Source organism: Serinus canaria, chromosome 2, assembly GCF_022539315.1.
Source record: "Serinus canaria isolate serCan28SL12 chromosome 2, serCan2020, whole genome shotgun sequence".
NCBI classification, from domain to species: domain Eukaryota; kingdom Metazoa; phylum Chordata; class Aves; order Passeriformes; family Fringillidae; genus Serinus; species Serinus canaria.
Window position 1 is genome coordinate 135,558,832 of NC_066315.1, and position 17,041 is coordinate 135,575,872.

At 36.4% G+C, this 17,041-nt stretch overlaps 1 protein-coding gene across 3 annotated transcripts in view; it reads right to left on the reverse strand.

Moving 5' to 3' along the window:
- CSMD3 (CUB and Sushi multiple domains 3) overlaps positions 1-17,041 on the reverse strand; it is a 579,290-nt gene that overhangs the window by 213,967 nt on the left and 348,282 nt on the right. For all 3 annotated transcript variants that reach the window (XM_050970810.1, XM_030234789.2, XM_050970809.1), the window contains 2 exons: positions 16,019-16,207; positions 6,441-6,557 (listed from right to left, as the gene is read on the reverse strand). In XM_050970810.1, coding sequence (XP_050826767.1) covers positions 6,441-6,557; positions 16,019-16,207 — 306 coding nt within the window. The remainder of the gene's footprint in view (positions 1-6,440; positions 6,558-16,018; positions 16,208-17,041) is intronic.

Sequence of the window (17,041 nt, forward strand, 5' to 3'; positions counted from 1 at the left end):
GAAAAAAGTGTCAGAAAAGAGAGAGGGTTAAGGCTCTCTAATCCCTGCACCCTATCAGTGCAACCTGTCCTCTGTTATTTTTAAACTCTACTCCTGACTACTGTTCAAATGCCTCTTCTGTCCAGAGAGTGAGCACATGGGTGACCACTAGTGAATATTACTATGGACTGTCTTGGGAGCAGGATGAGATCAGGGGACAACTGGAAAAAAGAGCCATTGATCACAGACCAGGCAGAACCTGGTAGGAGTAGAATGTGGAGTCCAGCTCCTGGATCAGGCTGGGGGAGCACAGGCATGAATGTGCATGTGTGAGTGTCACTTCTAACAGACTCTTTTTCCCCTCAGCCTGGATGGAGAAATAGGATTTGTTTGCCTGTGGTGTTCATGTCTGTTTCAGTGCTGCTGGTGTTTCTGTGTGGGCCAATAAGACATTTGCCTCCATCCTTGTTCATCTGTGTGACCAGCCATACATACTGGTATTTTTAGAATACATGCTTAGTCTTGCCATCAGATGAACATACAGATAGGAGCAATCAGAGAAAAACCTTGGATTTTGGAGACCTCTATCTTTTACTTCCCTTTAAATAGACTGGAGAGCCATTCAGGTTTTTCAAGTAGATAAATCCTTCTCTTCTTAAAATTCCACACACATCACATACTGAATCCAGAAAGCCACATTCTTACTAAGTAGTGCTGATATAGAAGTTACTGGATGAGATTTTATTTTATGCTTATGGTAAAAATAAATAATTCAAAAATTTATTCTGGCTTTTAAAAGTTCTTAATTTACTAATTACATGAGCAAAGCCATTCATCTATTTTGATCATTCTATTTATTCTCCCAGCTTCTGTGAAAATAAACTGGCAAAAATGACACACAGAGTTCTGGAATTGAAACTGGGTTTATTACCTTTTGAACTAATGTATATAAATATAGCTTTGGAATTAAAAAATTCTTAAATGTCTGTGCTTGTTTTTAACTTCCTTCATATAGGATGTAGTGTTGATTTCACATGCAAAAAGCTCTTAAAAAACCCCATGTGATATAGATACAGAATAAGACTGAATTTCAGTTCTTTTTTTTTTCCCATCTACTGCACTCCAAATTAATTTTGTCTTTTTTATGCATGCATGTATACTGAAGCAACAAAATCAGAAATGCTGAAGAAAATTTTATGGTAGTAACCCAAAATAATGAAATTCCTGTGAATCACAGCTGAGCTTCACTGAGTATTGTTCAAACATCACACTCCAGGTTTAACTCAAGGGAATGTTTCAATCAATTTTGCAGATTGCCATGACATTTCTTAGCTAAACCCCAAGGTATATTACAGCAGTAGCTGTACAATTTGGTTTTCTTCAGAAAATATTCTAATCACAATTAATAAGTGCTGTGTGACAGATTGTGTCTTCTCCAGGGAAGAATTTTAAAAGATATGTTCATGTAGATTCCTTCTCATTCTGCCTCACATGTGCCTTTCTTTATAAGGGGAATATATAAAATCTGAAATGAAGATAGGAAGACATAACACTGTGGAATGTCTCTTCTCAATGTTACAATCCATACTGTAGGGGACAGGTTAATTAACTGATCTCATAATAGATCTTTTAAAACACACCACTGACACTCCAGAAATTTCATTTCACCATATATTTAAATTGCTTTCTAATCACAGACAAAATGCAATAATTATTGTCAATAGGTGTTTCCTTTTCTCTTCATTATAGTAATTAATAGATATATTAACTATATTTAAGATAAATGTTCAATTCTTTAGTTAACACATTTTAAAAAGTTAAAGAAAATTTTTCAATTTTAATAGACACTCAAGAATCATAATGCTGGTCCACAAGAACACAAATGAAAAATTAATTCTAAAATTTTAGATACACTTGAAGAGTAAAATTAAAACCAAATCTATTTATATTGCAATATTGTCATTTAAAACAGTATATACAAACACAGAAACTGTATTTCCTAGCAATTCAACACATAGAGACATAGAATATACATAATAACTAAAACTATGCATTTAATTACCTGTTATTATGTAATATCAGTATGAAGTTTAACATAAAGATGTGTATATAAGAAAGTACCTCACAGCATTCTGGAGTTACAAGTTATATACTTTTTTCTTGGCAGTCTGACATGAAACTACACAACTTTGTAGGAAAAAAGACCCAAAATAGTCTAAAGTAAAAATCATCTCACTAGTTAGTAGATAGTGGAAGATACTCCTTGGTTTTCTGAAGTTGAAATTATACCAGCCATGAAATAGAGCAGAAAATGAGATATCCAGAAGAAAGTTTATTTCTCCCTCTCATTAAAATACCCCATTTATATGTATGGGATTAATGTTTTTAAGTGGGACTGTGTAAACCTTAGTCACTCAGTCTTCCCACAGACACTTCTGCTGGGACTGTATTAACCCACTGGACATTACATGATGGATGGAGATGAACAGGTACCTTCAGAGCATAGTTCATTCCATCTGCTTTTTCAGGGTGCAATGACTCATATCCTAAAGATATATGCATTTTTCCATTAAATACAGAAGTGTCCTATTTGACTAGTTCACTGTGACATAGAACTTAACTGTTAGAAATTTAAATTAAGTAAGCCTGTGACTTATTATCATAAAAGGACAGCTATCTTCCTCATGCAGTACAACAGGAAGAGCTTAAAGAATTAATAGCCTTTTGCCAAAAAGTACAAAATATGAGGATTTCACACACTATTTCCTACTCAGAGCAAATACCCACCCTACAGTTTTTTCTGGTAGCTCTTAGAGCAGCATGAATCAAAATGTCCAAGTCAAATTTTGACATTGCATACATGCTTAATGTTTTTCCTTAATAACATTTCCATACAACAATATAAAAGTTACAGAATCATAGGTCATGTAGTTTGCATAAGACCTCTAAGATCATTGAGTCCAACCACTAGCCCAGCATTGCCAAGCCCACTGTCATGGTTTGAGCCTGGCACAATGCCAGTGCCCCCATGAGAGTACTTTTTTCCCTGGTATCTACTGTGAGATGTGACCAGAGACAGAGCAGAGCAGGCTCCCACTTAAGAATGAAAGAAAAAAAAACTTTACTAATCTAAAACTACAAGAGAAACACACAGAACACAGGATGAAAACCTTCCAAATTTCCTCCTCCTCCCCCCACCAAATTTCCAATTCAGTTACCACCCCTTAGATCACCCACTCTCAGTCCATCACCACCCTTTAGATAATCAATTCTCAGTTCCTCAAGAAGAGAGGAGTCCCTCTTGCACCACAGACTTCCCCGGGAAACAGTCGAAAATTCTCGTGTTTCCGGAGAACATTTGCCATCATGACCTCTTCCTTCCTTGTCCAGTGCTCTCACCACTGCACATGGACCAGAGCTGCTTCTAGGGTTTTTCCCTTTAAGGATGCTTTGTCCACTTCCAAATAGAGCACAGTCCCTCTCCTGTTGGGACACCTGTCCACCCCCCCCCCCCCCCCCCCCCCGATTTCACCCCCTGGGGCTGAGGGGTCTCTTGAACAGAGATCATCTTCCTCTTCTTCTTTGAAGACGGAGGGCACCACCACCACCCTCCTCTCCCATTGTCTCTGTTCACACACCTCCACATCACTGCACTCTCCTGGCTCTGAGCCATCGCCTCCCCCTAGAATGCAGTCTCTGTGTCACAGGAATACAAGTGCTTCTGCCATGGTTATACAAGAAAAGTCCAGCCAAAGGCCACTCCATCTGAGTGGATTCTTCTGAGCCTCTCTCAACGCCTTTCACTAACTCCAGGAAGATCAGCATTTGGAAGGTTTCCATCATCCACAAGAAGGGTTAAAAGTCCCAGGCTCTGCCTGTCCAGAACTCCCACGCCTGGCTGCCCTACTGGGCACCCCCCCCTTCTCCTTCACACCAGCAGCGCTATCACAGGCACAGGTTCTCTCCCTCTCTCTCCCTACGGGGTGGGGGGGAATGGGGGAGGATGGGGGATGGCTGCCCTAAGCCTCGCTGTGCTCCTCCACCCTTTGAATCTCGCTTCTGTGCCTGGCCTGGCTCACCTCCGGCCGCATGGCCTCCCCTCCCCCCCCCACCACTACCCAGCTTGGAGCTGGGCAGGGGTGAGGTTTGTTCTCTTCCAGGACCAGAACCAAAGAGAGTTTCCCCCGGGAGTTCACAGCTTTTAACCCCCTGTGTTCTCAGAGGCGTATCCATGCCCTCAGTGGACAAACCAGGTGCCAATATTAAAATCTGAACACCCATTGGTCTGACCACACTATCCCAAAAGAACCTCATTTCCTCTCAAATCACGACACCCACCACTAAACCATGTCCTTAAGTGCCACATCAACGTGTTTTTTAAATAGCTCCAGGGATGACACTTCCCTATTTCAATAACTGATAACTCCTTCCATGAAGAAATTTTCTCCTAATGTCCAATCTTTGGACATGCTCCAGCCCCTCTATGCCTTTCTTGCACTGAAGGGCCCAGAACTGGACACAGGACCACCAGTGCTGAGTACAGAGATACAATCCCAGGTTCTGCTGGCCACAACATTTCTGATCCAGGCCAGGATGCCATTGGCCTTCTTGGCCACCTGAGCTCATTGCTGGATCATGCTCAGCTGCTGTCAACCATCACCCTCAGATTCTTCTCCTCTGAGCAGCTTTCCAGTTACTCTGCCCCAAGACTGTAACATTATGTGACATTGAATCAAAAAAGAATACGAGTCTATAAATATGTGTGCCTACATGTCTTCCCATCTATATTTTATTTCTGCAATTTTGTTTTCCCAGGAGTCTCATTATATATGGTGGATTTTCTTAACAGGCTCTTGTAAAATATTATAACATCAAGAATTTCAGCTTTTATTTGTCCCAACTATTAAGTACTTCTCTAGCTGAGGTTTTAAGAAAAAACGACGAATCCCAAAAAAGTTGATTGATTTTCTAAAAAGGCAAAGAAAATTAAAGAAACCCCAAAACTTCCCAAAACTTCTCAAGTACTTTTCTTCATAATCCTATTTTTAATTTAAGAGAAATGAAAGAGTTAATAGAATGTCTTTCAAGGATCCTGAAAAATGTGGCTTAATCTGACCTCATTTTTACTGTAGGATTCTCATCATTTTCTGCCATGAAGCTAAACTCTTTTCCATCTCTGCTACTTGCCTTCAATTCTCAGATTATAAAGCTTGTGCTGTTATCCAATGACTTCACAGACAGAGTGCAAGATAAATGACTACAGGTTTAACAGTTTCTTTACACTTTCTTGTAGTCTCTTTTGCTTATCCAGAAGCACAAAAGATACACAGTCCCTTATATTCCCACAACTCTAAAAGCCATGTATCATACCTAAAGATAACAAAGGCAAATGTAGTATGTGATGTAGCATCACAAAGTCCAGGAAGTTTTTTTCACTGTGGATATTTAGAATCAAATTACACGGACACAAAGACATCACTTGGTAATAAGAGAGACTACTCTTATTACTGGAAGAGCTGGAGCAATAATTTTGAGAGACACACTTTACCACTTTAATGCTTTAAGGAGTTTTAAATGGGACAACCAGTCAGAGTGATTTAACATCTAGATGAGAAACTATCACACTACTTGTACAAAATAGAATAAGGGGATCACACATCAGCAGAGTTCTCTTTATCTGAAGTCTTATTTTTATGTTATCAATAACTCTTTCTTAGGGGAATACATCATCAGCATACTTTGTCACATTCTTCATGCACTCACAGAGATCGTTGGTAAAATTCAGAATTGAACTTGCCTTCCTTCTTCTCTCTTTCATTTCTTTTTCTGAGTTCTTTCAAGTGTTACAATCTAATTCTCCTTCTTGTGTTCTTACCAGCTTACTCTCTTTGAATTAAATTTCTCTTATGACATCTATCTCTGTCTCCTTCCCCTAACATTAAATCTTATACCTCTCTAGCTCTTTCCACCCACAGTGCAAGAGTCACTCCTATATTCAATATAAAACACCAACAAAAACCTAAAAGTACAATCTATCTCATCTAGTACCAAAACTTTTCATTTGAAAGCAACTAGGAGACATTATTTCTAGGAAAATTTGCTCCCTGGAAATACCAATTTCCAATTGTGTCCTAAGCGTTATTTAACATCTCAGAGAGAGATAAAATCACTATTACATCTTTTTCTGAAATCTAACTTCAAGAAATAACTACCTCTTCCTTAAAAGCCATCTGTTCTTATGCTTCTGTGATCATCATTCTTTCTTACTGACTTTTCATTCTGTGGGAAGTATAAGGACCTAGCCCACTTCTGGAATTCTAGGAATTACCTCAAGAAACTTAAACAAATTCCAAAATCTGCAATGCAAATCCAAGTGCTTTGGTGCTAACCTAGGCCTCCTTCTAGAGCAGAGAATACTGGACTTATATACTTAAAAAAAAAAAAAAAAAAAAATTATTTACCTTTTCCATGGGTAACATCCACAGTCCATGTGCAATTCAGTGAATTTGGATATAGATCAGGATAACCTGGGGATAAAATTGTTCCACTTGGTCCTCTAACATCTCCACCACATAAAGCTAGAAACAAAGAAAACAATAGCAATTAATACTACTACTACTACTACTACTACTACTACTACTACTACTACTACTACTACTACTACTACTACTACTACTACTACTAATAATAATAATAATAATATATAATTAACAGAAAACATACAGATAAGAGAAAATGTGAGAAAATAAACCTAAAAATTTCTGCCTTTAAAATTATTTAAAAGTAATTACTCAAATGATTTAGCAATTTCAGATATGACTACAGGCCATTTTTATGAAATTTTTTTATTAGAAAATTCTTTAGAAAAAGAAATGCCATAAATTATTAATATTTTGTGTTTATTAGGCATAAGAAAATTCAAACCAAGTTTCATTAGCTGTTTTTTTCAGATTTCTGGAGCCTCTGTGACAATTGTTAAGTTCAGCAGAGAGACAAAGGCATATATAGAGACAAACAATATCACTTAAACAGAAGCCAAGGTTGGGGAGTCAAAATGGTGGATCTTATTTACTTAAAATATTGGTGAAGGGAAGGGGTACCTGGTTTCATGAACACAATTATAATTATTGGTTATGTGTTTATATGTATGATAGTGCCAATGACAGATTCCAGTATAAGAATAAGCATTTCTATAGTTTCATTAGCAACTTTACAAAAGTAGTCAGTAATTGAGCAATACAATAATTAAATTACAGCTTTCATTATTGCAAAATACAAAAATTTAGTGATTACAACAGTGGCAAAAATTTACAGCTCAATGATTTTCTGTTCCAGGGTTTTTGAAATATAACATTAATCAAGTAATTTTTAGTATGGAAGAGTCTTGCATTTTAGAATTATCATATATCAATAACAATTATTAAAATTCAGTACCAAGTTATTACATCAGAGTTCTCTGAATATAGATTATCTCAGAAGGGCATACATTATAAAACAAATGAGTAGTTCTTTTTTTTTTCTCAAGGTTAAAAGCATCCATTCCTTTTATTTTCCTTAGACAAATTATATGCATTACCAAAATTATTCTGCAGAAATATTTTAGAACAAAACCAGTGAACTATTGTCTCCAGTTTCAGGTCAAATAACCTAGACCAGTCCAGTAGTTGATTGCAGCTCTCCATAAGAGCAGTGCTTCCAAAGTAATTAACACAAATTCTTGTCTTATCTTTAGGAGATGTTAAAGGTCTTCAAAGGCACTTTTGGAGAGATGTAAATGGCAGCTATTTGTCTGTAACTCCAGCTGATGCAAATATCAAACCCTCTTCTTGTTCTATAACTGGCCACTCAGCTATTTCTTGCTCATGTCAGTGCTTCCCACCCTTCTGCCACAGCAATGAGGGTGAGGGAAGGAGCCTGTCAAAGGTTGGAGGAGCAATGCCTCTTTCTAAGAGATGCTGCCCCACCTGCCCTAGCTGGTTTAACCTGCTGCTACTCCTCCTGTAACATCCCCTCCAGTAGCAACGCCTAACACAGCACTCAACAGTGTGGCTGTTAAAGGAGGGAGAAGTTTGGCCTTTCAGTGCATGCTCAAACATTACATACTTCAGGAGTAAGGTGCTGTGAGTAATGTGCTGCATCATGCTGCTTCTTCTGCTGTGTCTTGTTATTTTTGCTGCTTATGGCAATTTCTGCTACACTTTGATGGAGTAAATGATTGAAGTTATACTCATTATGCCTTTGATGTTAATGTTATATATTTGAGAATGAATATAAGGACATGTCACAATCTTCTGCTTGTAGATGTAAATTCATATCTGATTTGAGGACACAGCAGACAGGGAATCAAAAGAATATCTAGAATGTACCTTCAATGTCACCCTGTACCTAAGCAGACATTTGTGTCAATGAAATACAGTGCATTTCAGTAGCACTGTGGAATGATTTCATAAAGATAACTATTTTTCATAATGAGGTTATGGCACTGCATATCGTCATTGTGTTAAGGGCACAAAAAAAGTATACATTTAATAGGCCTAATTTTACAAATCAGAAATAGAATTTCATCCTATATACTAGGTTGAAGGCTGCCCTATCTTGCCTAGCTAAATTTTGTTTGGTCATTCTAACTAACTTTATTTCTGTTTCAAGCATGCTTACTTGCCTAGATAGCCTCATGATTGCATTGTATGTGCTATTTCTCCTGCCAACTTTCTAGCCTTTGTTGGCCTAATTGCAAGATGGAAATTTGCAAATCCAGTACCACAGGCTGAAATAAGACATTCTAGGACCACATTTGCCCAATCTCTTCAGTGTTGCCACAGGCAAATAACCTCCTTCCATATTAATTTTCCTCCTCACTTCTCCGATGAAGAGAGAGTGAAGGCAAATACTGCCACCTTATAATCTGATCTTGCTATATTTAGACATTAGCAAAATACAGCCAGGGCTGTGACAGCATATTATTGGAGCTCCTGATGGTAACTATCTACTTCATCCATTAAACAATAAATACAGCCAGTTTTTATAATCATGGGCTAGTGCCCAAATAATATAGTTTACAGGGGGTGTTTGGAAAACATTTCAGGAATGCAAATAGTGACAAAACATGTATGGCATGCCATCAGGCCTTCAGTGTAACTCTGTGAAGGCTAGCAGATGGCAGAAAGAGGCATCAAGGGAGAAGCCTTTTAGAAAATAAAGCCAAGCTGACAAATCTGAAATCGTAGATGTGCAACTGGCCCTGATAAGATGGCTAACAGCCCAAGCATGTAATATCACTACCAGTATTTGACTGTTTTTCTGAGTGCAAAGGAAAACAGAAGTACATAAAAAAAAGAACCTCAAAGGATAAACACGTATTTCCAAATTCAACCTTTCTTTCTCTTTATCTGATTATAGCAAGATGGAAGCTAAGAAAGAGTAAAAGTAGAAGGAAACAACTGAAGCACTACTTTTGATTTCTAATGTGGAAAATGGAACATTATGTTAGCACCCTAATTAATTTTTTTTATGCAATCAAAGAAGTTGAATCAAGACAATCCTGCAATACTGTTTTCCAAATAATGAGAATCAAAATTAAAAAAAAAATTGAAAAATAAACCCACAAAACAACAACGAGAATGAAAGAACAAAAAGTAAAGAGAACAAAATATAAAAGTGGTTGTATGAAATACAGATTGGTATGTGGAAGTATACACTGTGGTGATCAGAAATGATGTAACAATTTAAGAAGCAACTTTTGGATAACCATGAATGAGGATTCCAATTTAATAGTGGAATTCGGTTCAGATGTTCCACTGAAATAAATTCTTACAATATTGGGTTATTATTTACACTCTCTTTTGTTGCAACTGCATTCTGTTTGCATGATCAATCACAAAAAAAAAGTGACAACAAGCAAGCCTATCTTAGAAAATGGTCCAATATATATTTTGAAAATAATCTTTGGCCCAAATATTCAGAACCTTTAGTCAGGCTACTTGTGTGTCAGTGCAGGCCATGCTTCATCCCAAAAATACATTAATAATGGTAATAAAAATGCTTGACTTTTGTCATTCATAGAAAAGTTCCACTTCAGACCATATTTCATGCTACTATAAAACTGTTATAGGAAATCAATCTTGCAATACTAGAAATAGCCTTATAATTTTCAGCCTAAATTTATTCATAGTCTATTTTTCCCCATTTGATCTTCTGCTAAACCATCATTATGTTGTATTCCCTCTTGGGGTCTCACTTGGGGAGGCTAGCAAACATTTAAGAATCTATGATTTTGAATCAGTAATGAGACAGGGTTTTTTTAATCTACTTCAATAAGATATGTTTTCTATCTCTTCAACCCTGCATTAACAATTGCAAGTATTTAGCTGTCTTGTTACAGCAGCTATGCTACAGAAACATAATTCTAGGACACTTCACATTTGATAATGATGTGTTTGTTTGTATTTGTTTTTCCGTGTTTACCATTTTATTCTCACATGCCCTCTGTTCTGGTTTTAGCATGTTTATATTTTACTGCAGAAGTCAATTTGTATATTCTCTTCCTGCACAGGGTCATACTGTATAGCTAGCTTAACACTTATTCACAGAAAACTCTCTTAAATTTTGTTTTTTATAACCACCAGGGAAACTCAACAACCACTAATTATGTTTGCTGTCACCTGAGATCTACAAATACAAATTACTATTGATTTAAAACTAGTTTGTTTTGATGTGATACACATCAGTCTCAGAAATATGAAGAGTATAGTGATATGAAATGTCTAGATATCTGTATAAGAGAGGGAGTCCCCATCAGAGAATGAAATATTGTAGTTTATGACTGAAATATTATAGTTTATGATTTAAACATTTTCATTAAGGACTTCTAAAACTGTATTTCAAAAGCTGCAGAGAAGATCACCATACCGTGAATGGGGCTCTGAGAGGCCCTACACCATTCACTGATGAAAGCAAGTTGTAGTAACAACTTAGGGCTGGCTGGGGACATTCACAAAGCACAAGCCTGGTACCTTCAGGGTGGAGACCACAGCCTTGCTGGGCTCTCACAGACCCTCACAGCAAAGAGTGGGGGAGAGAGGCTTCGGGTGTGTGCTGGAAAGGCTCTGGTCAGAGACAGTGACCGCCACACTCCACTGTGCAGAGGAGCCCGGCTGAGGGGCCCTTGCCCCGGGGAAAAGCTTATCTGCAGCAGAGAGGGTGACACGGCCATCAAAGGGCCCCCAAAGGGATCCCCAGACCCTTATCTGCAGCAGAGGGGGTTCACAGAATTCACAGAAGAGACCTTAAAGATCATTGAGTCCAACCCATGCCCTATCTCCTCAACTAAACCATGGCATGGCCCATCAAAGAGCCCCCAAAGGGGTCCCCAGACCCTGCACCAGAGATGATGCAACAGACCCTCAGTGTTGCAAGGGAGAGTGTCTAACTCCCTGCAAGGGAGGCGCAGGGTGTTCCCACTTGCCCAAAGCGTGGATTAGCCCATGGAATTCTGCACTCTTCAGGATGGCGCAGTGTGTGGTGGCAGCCACAGGGGACCCTGACCAGAAGATGATCAGATGGAGGGGAGCAGTGAGATGTAGCTGGGACCCTCAGGTGGGTGATATGCTTCCACAATACCCTGTCCTTCCTTCCTTCCGTCCTCCTTCCGGCCTTCCTTCCTTCCTTCCTTCCTTCCTTCCTTCCTTCCTTCCTTCCTTCCTTCCTTCCTTCCTTCCTTCCTTCCTTCCTTCCTTCCTTCCTTCCTTCCTTCCTTCCTTCAATTCCTTCCGCCACTTCCTTCCGCCACTTCCTTCCGCCACTTCTTTCCGCCACTTCCTTCCGCCACTTCCTTCCGCCACTTCCTTCCGCCACTTCCTTCCGCCACTTCCTTCCGCCACTTCCTTCCGCCACTTCCTTCCGCCACTTCCTTCCGCCACTTCCTTCCGCCACTTCCTTCCGCCACTTCCTTCCTTCCTTCCTTCCTTCCTTCCTTCTCTTTGCCTCTTTTACTAATAAATTAAACATATCACTTTTTTGGCACCAGCCACTAATCTCACTTGGTTTTAATCCCATTTTTAAGTATATTTTGAACCTTCAAAGTTCTTTCCAGTTTATACACAGAGACCTGGCTTTCTTTGATCCTCTGAGTTTAAGTCGCATCATAACTGTCCCCATATCCAAAAAGAACAGAAAAGATGAAGAAAATGTATATGAAGAAATACATAATAAATGAAGAGAAAATAATGCAGATAGATAGATAGAGACATATATAAATGCATATTTTGATGTATTTCAACAGAGAGTGTTCACTAGTAATTCACTTAAAAAAAACCAAAACCAAAGTGTTTTACTTTTTTAGCCTGATTGAGGATGGTGATATCTGTGAAATTAGCACTTTTCACATTTTCAAATAGTATCAGCAATTATTTCCTTGTGTAAAATTTTTTCAAGAGACTAGCCATAGATCACCACCTGCAACTCAGACACTAACATAAAATGATGAATCTCAATTTTCTCAGGAAAGATAAAATACTCTTAAGAAGAAGAAAAGATTCAAGAAAAAAAAAAAAAAAAAACCAAAAACTTTTTTTGCAGAAGTCCAGTTTGTTGTAAGTACACCTAATTGGAAACTATTTGGTTTTCAGAAGTAATGGGAAGAGAAAGAACACAATTATAATTGATTATCAATAACAATTAGCTTTAGATTTGAAGCATCATCAAAGAAGACTAATAACATATGCTGGTTTAGAAAGGACTGCAGAGAAAAAAAGGAAAAAATCTATTTATATGGAAATATCTTTGTGTATATATAAGTCTAAATACAAATATATGTGTGCACAAACACACAGAGGCCTCATTACATTAATTTGTTTAATTGACTCCAACTTCCTACTAAAAATGTAATTCCAAGAAGATTTTCATTTATTGTGCAATTGGATAATAAAAGTGGCATATAAAATAGACTTTAAAATTACTGAAACACTGAATTAGAGTTTGAATCTAATATGCTGTGCTTCACAGATGAAGTAACTTCAGCATTTGTCTTCCCTAATTATAGAAAGTGTAATGTATCTTAAAATGGGATGTAGTTCAGTAGGGGTAAATAAATAAGGATTTGGACATCAAATTAACATACTCAGCTTCAAGAAATAAACCTTGGACTTGAGTTATATTACACGAGAGATTTATTTAATATAAACTAGTGCAGCCTACATTACTCACAATATAAACTTGCATTTTGACTTTCTCCTTTAAATTTAAAATAAACCAGACATGCTCTCCATTTCCAATTCTGGCCTCTACTTCACTGAGTATTTGAAGTGGGTTTTTAAAAAAGCTGTGTTTTATTGGAATTCTTATTTTTATTTTAGAGATGTCAACAGAAAGGAAAAACCACATCTGCATTTTTCCCTATGTTCCTCATGTAACGCATAAGTCATATTTGCTAATTCATTTGGACATCCAATATAAACATTAAAGGGTTTTTTTTATCTTGCTTGAATTTTTTTCATTTTATTTATTAGTTTTCTTAAGTAAATTAAGATCGGGGGAATGACAATATTTTAAATTCAAATAATGGACAAAAATTATCTATTAGCATTCAATTTAATGTTATGATGAAGGGAATAAAGAGCACTTTACACTCTTAAGTAGATATCAACTTTTTACATTCATTTTCCTGTAATTTTTGATGGGATTACTTGAGTAATTCATATACTGTGTAGAATAGGGTTTATATTATATATATAATATATATTATATATATATATTCAAAGCTTAAAAGCAAAATTCTCTTGTAGTATTCATATATAAAGGGCATTATAAGATATAATTTCATCTTTTTAGTGAAGCACTGGGTGGTGATGACAGTTAAGAAATTCAAGGCTTTCCAGATGCATAGATAAAAAGTGAATCAAATGTAGTTGGTACATGGGAATGGTATAGATGCAATACAAGCATCTATACCATTCCCATTCTTGCTGTTTCCCAGCAAAGCTTGTAACCATCTGTTTTAGCTGTTTGTTTATCTGTGCAACATAAACACATAATGAAAAACTTAGTTTACAGTCCTTCAAATAACAGAATTTGAGTCAATACCATGTTCTACTTTGAGGAGCAACTTGCATTAAGACCTCTAAAATTTTTCCTTTTATAGTCACTTTTCCAAATCACACCCACCCATGAGTTGCCATGACCTATCTGCACAATTACCATGGTCTGTCTCCAGATCACTACACACTGTAATTATAAAAAAGGAGATGCAGTTATCAAAAGAGCAATCAAAACTTGTTATGTAGAACTTGTCTCTTCAGAGACCATCAGAGTAAGATTCTGAATGCACAGTAATAGTGACTGATGTGTTTGTTAGTGGTATGATTAATACAAACTCATACTCATCATTTATGCAAAGAACAGCCCATTTAGCAAATGCCCTTTTTTGCCTGCAGTGTAAGGACTCTGGATTATTTTAAAAAACATTCCACCAGAGAAGAAATTCAGCAATGAAATTAAAATTACACCAACCATAAACTGATTACATTTAGTAGAATAAATGTACTCAATCCTACCTTTACAACATATTTATTGAATGGGAAATCACCATTTAGCAATGTGCTCTGGAGAAAAAAAACCTCATTTACCTAATGAATTGCATACTAGTTCAGCATCTTTAGGAAGAAATTGATCATAATATGTAAGTTTATTTCACAACAGAGCACAGTATTCATAGGCAGGGTGCTTATTTGTTTGTTTTACATGGTTAGCATCTAGTGCCTATCACCATTAGAAAACACATCCTAGTTTTGTGGTCTGTTCAGCAAAATAGTCCCCTAAACTGCAAATTGTGGGAACCCTGCAATTCTTCATTGCAAGAACTGGACTGAGATGTCGAATCTTTCAGAAAATGGACTTGGAGAGACTAAGAGGGCTGTTTTCAGCAAACTGATTTTTCGCATCCCTTTCTACTACCACATATTTCGAGTATTATCATATAGCAACACCTTCAACTTCCTGAACATAAAATCCCAAAACATTTCCTAATGAAACTATCTGAAGGCCAAAGAAGTCCCTACCATTTTCTAAAGAAAGTAATGCAGTGGGAATGAATAGTCTTCCATATGACAAATCACACATGATTAACTGAGCTTCTGCATCAGTCTTCATTCAGATCTTTCCTTCAAAACTATTGTCCTGAGACACTAAGAAGTGTATGAAAAAATGCAGTATCATGTACATTCTGTAGCTCATAAAAGCTCAGGAGACTTTCACTGGTTAAAAAATAACTTAGAATTCAATGGTTACATTATTCCTGAAAGCATTTTTAACATCAAAAACATGAGCCATGCTGCAAGGAGGGAAACTGCTTTAAGAAGTAAATATCTCAAATAATGTAACTGAATGAACATTACAATCTACTTTCTTAACAGTACATATAATTGATATGACCCCAACTGGGAAAGCATTAAAATTAACAATTCAGATTACAAGAGATGACTGAAAAGGCTAGATAATTTTTTAGATTTAATGATACGGTGGAGACCACTTCTGTCTGGTTTAATAATCACCAGATATACTGTGGTCCTAATAATTTTCCACAGTGATTGAAGGCCGTGAAGTTCTGTTAATAAGATATAAACTGAGTTATCATCATGAAACAGGAGAAAGAAAGTTTTTGAGTCACGTGCAAATAAACTTAATTTCATGGTTTTTATGTCAGCAATCTGTGTTCATAGATGGATACCCAAACACAAATATTTTTAAACTGTAATAAGTTCTTTACAGCCAGATATACACAAAATTTGCAATCAGTTAGCTCACAGTTACATAAATTCAGATAGACATACCTTCAGTAATCTGCAGGATTATATAACCAGATATCATTCTCTGTTTCATATGTCTCACCTCAGAGTTATATGGCATTTATTTCCTCTAACTATTCTTTTTCTTTCCTAAAAATGTAGGTTTTACAGGCTCTAGCATTTAACTCATTTTGACTAATAATAGTGTGGCAAACCTTGTATATCTCAAAGTACTCTGTATTAAATCTGTTCATCCTTACCATCACAAGTTGGGAGTGGGTGACTCCACCAGTGATTTTTTTCACATAGTAAAGGCTCCTCATGACTGAGCCTATAACCTGGATCACAGCTAAACGAGACAGTGGAACCTATAGAGAAGTCATGTCCATAACGACGTCCATGCACTGGTATGCCAGGATCCAAGCAAGAGTAAGTATTAACAGTTACACCTAGATTAATTAAAAAAAAAAAAGGGGAAAAGAAAAATAATAAACAAATGACCTATAGATTTTTAAAATTTATTTAAGTAATAGGTTGTGATTGTTGTGAGGTGAAGGCTTCGTTATCTCACATTTACAGTAAATTACTTTCCACTATTCTTCTCCATGTTACCATTACTATGGATCACACTTTGAATCCTGCCATTGTTGCAGAAAAAAGATAAGAAAAATATCCCATAATTTAAAGGATATTTATTTTGATCCTGTCTTAGTAATATTAAATGACTTTGTACCTGATGCTGATATTAAAAAGCTTTTATGATCACTCAAAATTCTGGTTTTCAGCCTTTATTTTTTCCTGATCAAAATTTGCTAGCATAGCTAAAATTGGTTACATTTCTTCTGATATTTATATTTTATATATTTACATAGATCAATTATTTACATAAATCATACTCATACCTAGTGTTATTTGATATATGAGACATAGAGAAGACAAAGAATAGTAGAAAATAATAAAGAGAAGTTGATTTGATAAAGGAATTTCAACATGTGCTAAAAAATTAAACCTTTTAAATTATTTCCCAGTGAGATCTTCATATATAAAGCTCATATAAAGAAGTTCATTATAAAATAATAATGAAAAAAACTCAGCCCTTTACAGAGAATACTGAAGTTAGTAAATTACTAGAAGTATTCAGTGCAAGATTTTATTCATGGGTGCTATTCCTTTTATTCCTACATAAAAGTCATAAAAAATCCTTCATTGCAAAGAAATTCATTGAGGAAAGATATAATTAGCATTAAAAGTTATGAACATTTAAAAGATCTTAGCTTTCAATA